Below are 7,476 nucleotides of genomic sequence, written 5' to 3'. Positions count from 1 at the left end.
AGGCCCTCGGTCTCAGAGTCCTCTACCTCGGCATTCCCCCTGTTTCTGGCCGGGAGGTGCTAATGACGGGGGAGTTGCTGGGCAAAGGGCAGCGCGGGGCAGAGTGGCGCGCAGCACACAGAGAAATGACAGTATCCCGGCACTCCTTCGCCCAAGGCCCACCACCTCATACCCTAGCCCAGGCCTGGAGGTGACCATGAAGCTGCTCCCACACGGCAGAAGTATAGCAACGGGTGCACTCAGGGCTGTGCTGGCGACGTCCTGACCCCGCCCCCGGGGGGCTGGTTCATTTGCATGTTCCCGCCCCAGAGAGGCCATTGGCGGCGGCGGCAGGAGGCCCCGGCTCAGTGGCTGCAGAGCTGTGGGGCGGCGGGGGCGGGGCTGTGGGGAGCCGGGCGCCCGGGATGTCGCCGCCGCTGCCGCCGTGGGACGGGTTCGGGTCAGGGTCAGGCTCCGAGGGCGCGGGGAGCAGGGAGGCCCGGGGCGCGGCGGCTGCAGCGGGAGCGCACTGAGCGCCCGCCCGCCATGTCCAGGAAGAAGACCCTCAAGAGCAAGGGAGCCAGCGCTCCTGCTGCCTCCGCGATTCCCGCCTCCAACGAGCCCCGGCCAGCGCGCCCGGGGTCTGCGCGCCCTGGCCCCCAGGTGCCGCCCAACGGGCTCCTGCAGCCCGGCCGGCCATCGCTAGGAGGCGGTGGCGACTTCTACGATGTCGCCTTCAAGGTGAGCGGGGCGCCCCCCCCCCACCACATGCGAGAGCAGCAGGTGGCATCCGACGAGGGCCAATGGGGGAGGGGGTCCAGGGTGAGGGTGCAGGGCTTTGCGGACCCTGGGCACGGAGATGGTTAGAGCGGTACACCGCAGCTGGTACCGCTGGCACGGTGCATCGCATACACACACACAGCTGTCAGACCTGGGTTTGGGATACCGCTGGCAAGGCATGCCCACTATACCACCCCCAGCTGGCAGGGTTCGACAAGGAGTCTCGTGGAAATCACAGCCAGGTGTCCTCTCCCCGTTCCCTAATACTTCTGACCCTGACGGAGACCCAGTCTCATCATTTCCCATATGTTGCTTCCCTCACTCCCAGGGTCTATGGGTCTCCTCATTTTTAGGGGTCGGGGAGACAAAGAAGAGGTTTGCCAGTTGGATGGGGAGCACTAGTGCCTCCTCTAGGCCTAGGCAGAAGCTTGTGAATTGCAGGGGGGTGGGGGGATTGGCAGGACCATCTTTGGGTTTGGGAGCCTTTGGCAGCAGGCTGGGGGAGGGGTAGAAGAGGGGAAGGCCTGGCTGCCCCTCCCTGCCCACAGAACTGGCTTGGATCCCTTGTCAATGCCAAGATCTGACCCTCTTATGGCAAATTTTTCCTGGGTCTGGCTGGGATTGGAAGAAGCCCTCTAGTACAGAGGCCCCCATAGGCCTCCCAGGAGGTCCCCAGCCACCACCACCCAGGCTCTGTTCCCTACCGAGTCAGCCCCAGATGCTCCCCTTTCAGGTCAAGCATGGTGCTGAGGGCCTGGAGGCGGGCATTAGGTAGGGCTCTTGATGGAGGTAACTGCCCCCACTCCTGACTGATTGAGATGGGTCTCTGTTTAGGAGAGAAGGGATGGAACTTTGTAGAGGTGGAAGCAGGAGGTGCAGGCAGGCTGGGATCATAGCTGCTATGTCTCCCCTAGGCCCTACTTAACCTGTGAGCTTGTGACACTCCCCTCCCCTCTTGCCTCTCATCCACAGCCCCTCTCTGACCAGGCCAGCTCAGGGAAGACCAGACACACCCGCGGGTGGGTCAGCGTCCTGATGCCCTCTGCCCCTAACACCTCTGCCCCTCCTGCTCACCCCAGGTCATGCTGGTGGGGGACTCCGGTGTGGGGAAGACCTGCTTGCTTGTACGCTTCAAGGATGGGGCTTTCCTGGCAGGGACCTTTATCTCCACTGTGGGCATCGACTTCCGGGTGAGCATGAAGGTTGATACCCTGGGCCCACAATGCCAGCTCACTGAGTTTTCATAGCACCCTTGGCAACTGGTTCTCTATTATCCCGTGAAAATGACAGGCTCACGATGTGGAACCCCTGGCTGGACCACCTGTCTCCCAGGGTTAGTGTGGTTGAAGTGGGATGCCTTAACCCCCAAGCTGCCTGCCACCTGACACCTCAAGGGTTCTGGAGATAGGTGGTGACTGCATCTGACCAAAGCAGAGATGGTACCCCTGTGCCTGGGACCAGCACGACCCTGGGGCTGTATCCTGTGCCTCGGGGTAGGTTGTCACTGGTGTAGGTTGTCACCAGTTATCACTGGCTGTCAGAGGAAACTTAAGGCTTCTGTCCACTTGGGAGGTCAGCATCACTGCCCCACTGCATAGGGGTCCCTGAGGTGCCAGGCAGGCCACCCAGCACTTACCAGACAGGTGGCTGTGGCACTTGAGCACACACACTTCATCCTGCAGCTGGGGAAAGGTGCTACCTAGAAACTGGGGGCCTTTTTTGGAGAGGAAAGGTCCATGCCCTTACGTGAGAAGGCACATGGGAAATGCTCCCACCCAGCTGCTCTCCCTTGCCAGAGTCCTGTTACCATCCTTCAGCTGGAGTCTTATGGGGGGATGTCCCTGGACTCTTGATTCCCAAACCCCTCTAGCACCTCAAGCAGCAGGAAATGATGAGGGCCAGCCTCAGGCCTGCAGAGCTCCAACATCAGAGCCTCCACCTCTGCCCACCAATCTGAATTCTATGTACCAGTGCTAAGGTGCTGGTGAAGTGCTGGTGTGTTCTCTGCAAATCCCAAATTTGCATTTTTCTCACCTTTTAATTAGACCCACTTGGAAGGAGGCTGCTGAGAGAGAGGTCTATTAAGGGACAGGAAAGGGGGGCTCCCTCCAGCCTGGGAGTCATCCTATAGCCTGTTTGGGGGGGGGGGGCAAGATCCTTCAAGTCCTCTAGGATAAAATAAGGGTTGAGGTGACAGAAGGGGGCAGTCTAGGCCAAAGACAGTTGGTCTTTTGCGTGTTCTGGCTCTGCCTACCCCCTTCTCACTTCCTTCCTGGCTCTGGGGCAGGTGGTGAGGGAAGTGAGGCTAGGTGGTTCACACCCCTGTCCAGGGTGTTGGGGAAGGCGGGGTGTCCTCCCCAGCCTGGCAGATGGCTATGCTCGGTTCCCCAGAGACCCAGAAGCACCCTGACAGCAGAAGCTTGGGGAAGAGGGAGGCAGTGACTTTCCAGCCATGCCCCCACCCCCACCCAACAGATGGGAACCGGGGTTGGGCTGCTCCCCGCAGGGCTGGCAAGAGAGCATGGCCAGGCAGCAAACACATAGTGAGCCCTCGCTATGAACCAGGCAGAATTCTGCACTCTGGTGGCTACACTGGGCACTGTCCTCAGGGAACTGCTGTGCCTGAAGGGAGAGTGACGTTTAACTTAGAACACTTTTAGCCCTCACTCTGGGCCAGGCACGGTTCTCAGTGCTTTGCACATTGTAGCCCATAAAGTAATTTGAGCAGCCATGTGGACACCCTAGTTATGTCCATTCATGGATGGGGAAACTGAGACACAGTGTAATGGCCTGTGATCACAAGGCGGGTGACTTCGAATGTGCAAATGGCTCTAAGTAAAGGGAGCAGTATGTGCAGAGCTGTGGGAGGTGCCAGTGGCAGGGAGACTGGGGTCTGTACTCTGTTAAGAGTGCAGGAGAGGTGTGTGGGGTGAGGTTGAATTGGTGGGCACCAGAAAGAGGAGGGGGGCTGGGCAGGGCTGGAGTGAAGGAGAGAAGTGGCTGGGCTTGGGAGGTGCTGGGGGAAGAGGGAGAGTCAGAGCAACAGGATTCAGTGATGGGTGGGTGCCAGCAAGGGGCTTTGAGAGCAGTGGAGCTGGTGGGGCACTGTGCCAGGCTTTCAGGGTAGGCAGGGGAAGAACAGCCTTACTCAGGATTAGACACCTCTGGCCATGGAGGGCAGCAACCTGCAAGTCCATTAGTACAGCTGAGGAGGAGAGGGACCTGGGCACCCTCTGTGCATGGTTCGTCAGGAGGGGCTCACCACAGGCGTGGGAGAGAAAGGGATGGATCCCAGATTTTGGGTTCAAGAAGCATTACTTGGGGGTAGAGGAAGGCAAGGTGGTCAGATGAGCATCCAGGATATGGGCTTTGGGGGCAGAGACTAGCTAGTTGAGGGGCATATAGGATAAGAATGAATTCAAGGCATGCCAGGGGCTCCTCAATTTCAGGCACTGCCTGACTCTCCCTCTCCCCACTTGGCAGCCCCCTGCCAGAGGGTGGCACAGGCCCCACGTTAAAGCTGACTGGTTGTGTTTCAGAACAAAGTTCTGGATGTGGATGGCATGAAGGTGAAGTTGCAGGTGAGGCAACTGGGAGATGGTAAGTTGAGGGCAGGGGCACCTGGGAGGTACTGGGCAGCCCTGACCACTGGTCTGTACCGGTCACTGCAGATCTGGGACACAGCTGGCCAGGAGCGGTTCCGCAGTGTTACCCATGCCTACTATCGAGATGCTCATGGTGAGCTCATGGGCATAGGGTCCCAGCCCCAGGTGGTTGGGGCTATGCTCTGTGGGTGCCCTATTCTCTAGGCTTCTGCTTGTGATATGTGAGGTTGTGGGTGATGGGGAGCCACTATAGGCCGTGGAGATGTCCTCACTGGCCTTCTGACCCTAGCACTGCTGCTGCTCTATGACGTCACCAACAAGGCCTCCTTTGACAACATCCAGGTCAGTGGCTTCCTTTCGTGGGGGGAACGGACCATGATTGGGCATGACCCCATACCCAACCTCCCTCAAGCAGATGGCGTCAGGGTCCCAGAGGGTTCTGAGGACCCTACTGACAGTGGGGAGGGGAAAGAAGGCCCCTCTGGGCTCCTGGTGGCCCCAGTTGAGTATGAGCTGAAGGTGGCCTGGGTGACCTTCCAACTTCATCAGCTCAACACCTTGGATAAAGTACCTGTCAGGGGTGCTTCGGCATGGCACATGGTGAGCAGTTTCTGGACCTTCCTGTTAGCCAGAGTCCAACAGGCACTGTGTGGGGTATGGCCTGGAGGGGCAAGGGATGCAGGGAGCACCAGCCTCCATTCTGGTCTCAGCTCTCCCCCAATAGGCCTGGCTGACAGAAATCCAGGAGTATGCCCAGCACGACGTGGTGCTCATGCTGCTAGGGAACAAGGTGAGCATCCCTGCTTGTCCTCTCCTGCCCGGCTCTGAAGGCGGGTGAGCCCCAGGCCAGCTCTCACCAAGATCCCTGTACCAGGTGGACTCTACCCAGGAGCGTGTAGTGAAGAGGGAGGATGGGGAGAAACTGGCCAAGGTGAGTCGGGGCAAGGTGGGTGGCCAGGGGTGCCCCTCTGGGGCTGTAGAGCCTGGGCTGTCCCCATCAGGCTGCCACCCTGCTGGCAGCAGCTGTTTGCAGGAATATGGGCTACCTTTCATGGAGACCAGTGCCAAGACAGGCCTCAACGTGGACTTAGCCTTCACAGCCATAGCAAAGTAAGTCCTGGCAGTCACCCCCCAGACCCAGGGTCTGAATCCCCTTATTGGGGACACAGGCCACCCTATTCCATGGTCACTCCTGCCCCACAGGGAGTTGAAGCAGCGTTCTACGAAGGCCCCCAGCGAGCCCCGCTTCCAGCTGCACGACTATGTCAAGAGGGAGGGCCGCGTGCCCTCCTGCTGCAGACCCTGAACCCAGATGGGAACGGCCACCAGGCATTCCGCTGGGAGGCCCAGCTTCAGCCCAGCCACTGGAAGGCTGATCTACAGGTCCCTCTGATTTGTCACCCAGCGGTCAATCCCAGGGTGTCCATTTCCAGAACTCACAGGCTGAGCCTGGCCCTTCCCTTGTCCTGGAGGCAATCTACAGCTTTAGTCCTCACAATGAGCTTCAGAGAGCCAGAGGGACTGCAGCCCTCCCTTCACCTGCTGCTGCCTGGGGGCCTTCTGTACAGAAGGGGCACCCCTGCAATGTAGTCTGCATAGGGTGCCTGGTCCCCTGCTTACCGTGGTGTTCTGCTGCCCCCTCCTGGAATGCTCAGCTTTAAGACTAAGCACAGTGATGGTACAGTATAGTACCTAACCCTAGAAAGCCATGTCTTCAGCTGCACGTGCTGCCCAAGCAGGGAATGGCAGGAGCAGAAGGCTTCACCAAGAATCATATGTTTGTGCCAACTAGGACCATGTGCTCCTAACCTACCCACCAGGAGGCTCTGGCGCAATCAACAGGGTCTTCCTCATGTTCCCTCAGAGGATGCCAAGATTGTGGCTTTGTAATACAGGGAATGGCATATGGTAAATCACAGAAATGTCAGGGAAATTAGAATTGCCAGCCATCACCTGCTGATCAGGGTACCACCTCAGCAGGGCATGGTACTGGGAATGACTTGCCCACAGCTGAGGCCTGTGCCTGGCAAGGTGAAGCTGAGGAGGTAGCGTACTCCATCTTGTACTAAAATCTTCAAATCTTTTGATTGAGAGCCTTTGTTCTTAGTCCTGGTGAATAAAGCTGTTTTTCTGGAGTGCCTGTCTCATCCATTGAAATCGCCCTTTAGAGCTCTCAACAAAGCCCAGACTTCACCACTAAGAGGATGGCACTCCCTCATAACCAGGATGGCAAAGGAGGCACAGCAGGGCTGCTTAAAATGCCACTCAGTGGCCAGTTAATCCTGTTAGCGAGGAATTAAGAGTTTATGACCTACCATAGGGCAAAGGCACAAAAAATATCTTTTAGCCTTACAGGCAAAAATGGAGGTGACCACAGCAGATGGGAAGTATGAACTTCCATTTTCATGGCTCTACCCCTTCCCAAGGCTGCCCAGGGATGAGCCAGTCCTCCCAAGGAGGACTCTGTGGTACAAATGGCGTGTGAAAATAAAGACTCTTGCACTCCAATCAACTTATACCACCTTTGCTTTATTGCTAAGCACTTCAGATAGATATGAACACTACTCCCACCTTACCGCCAGGTCCCTGGATTGATCGATGTTGATTTATATTCGAGGTTTCCAGCTAGGTCACCGACAGCCCTGAAAGGCAGACAATGCCAAAATGTAGACAGAAGCCCACTCTTCCCATCTATTTCCACTCCCCATACCCTCCCATCAATGGGGCGCACCGTAAAGCCTCAGTCTTGCCATGTAATCAGACTGCATATGCAGTTTTCATACGAGGTGTCAGAAATTAAAGCAATTCATCACAGGCTCGGAGAGGAATCGGGGAAACCAGGCCCGGCCCAGCCTTACCTGTAGGGAGCTGTAAGTCCGATGGTCTGGACTTCCCTGCTAGAACTGGTGTTAGAGGACAAGAAACGTGTACAACATTGAAGGCCAAGGTAGAACTCGCACTGAGGCTAGACCCCTGGGCTAGGTCGGCCTACGGGTTTGGGTGACCCTCTCATCTCCACTCGGCAGCCAGCTCCTCTCCCGGCGTGGAACACGGAGTTCATGGAACAAAACCTCTTCCCTCGAACTCGAACTCGAAAAGGTGGTGCCAGCCG

The 7,476-nt window shown here is 57.7% G+C and overlaps 1 protein-coding gene, 1 long non-coding RNA gene and 1 other non-coding gene across 4 annotated transcripts; 1 reads left to right on the top strand and 2 right to left on the bottom strand.

Moving 5' to 3' along the window:
- Nucleotides 1–394: 394 nt before the first annotated feature.
- Nucleotides 395–6,499, top strand: RAB26 (RAB26, member RAS oncogene family). Of its 2 annotated transcripts, none has more exons than XM_016136551.2 (9): nucleotides 395–720; nucleotides 1,839–1,949; nucleotides 4,299–4,340; nucleotides 4,431–4,497; nucleotides 4,654–4,706; nucleotides 5,089–5,154; nucleotides 5,239–5,295; nucleotides 5,398–5,474; nucleotides 5,568–5,803. In XM_016136551.2, exons 1-9 carry the CDS (start codon nucleotides 526–528, stop codon nucleotides 5,668–5,670), a joined length of 771 nt encoding a protein of 256 aa, XP_015992037.2. In that variant the 5' UTR covers nucleotides 395–525; the 3' UTR covers nucleotides 5,671–5,803. The 2 variants fall into 2 exon arrangements, with proteins under 2 accessions (XP_015992037.2, XP_036081971.1); XM_036226078.1 differs by having other exon boundaries at nucleotides 419–445; nucleotides 534–720; nucleotides 4,654–5,154; nucleotides 5,568–6,499.
- Nucleotides 6,500–6,872: 373 nt separating this feature from the next.
- On the bottom strand, nucleotides 6,873–7,471 carry LOC107506053. Its single transcript, XR_001595828.2, has 2 exons — nucleotides 7,223–7,471; nucleotides 6,873–7,006 (listed from the first exon to the last, which is right to left on the bottom strand). It is a non-coding gene; the product is annotated as an uncharacterized LOC107506053 (long non-coding RNA).
- On the bottom strand, nucleotides 7,100–7,182 carry LOC118607186. The gene has a single exon (XR_004952725.1). It is a non-coding gene; the product is annotated as a small nucleolar RNA SNORD60 (small nucleolar RNA).
- Nucleotides 7,472–7,476: the final 5 nt, after the last annotated feature.

This window comes from Rousettus aegyptiacus, unplaced genomic scaffold (assembly GCF_014176215.1).
Source record: "Rousettus aegyptiacus isolate mRouAeg1 unplaced genomic scaffold, mRouAeg1.p scaffold_m13_p_8, whole genome shotgun sequence".
Lineage (NCBI taxonomy): Eukaryota > Metazoa > Chordata > Mammalia > Chiroptera > Pteropodidae > Rousettus > Rousettus aegyptiacus.
This window is presented reverse-complemented; position numbering and strand designations above follow the sequence as displayed.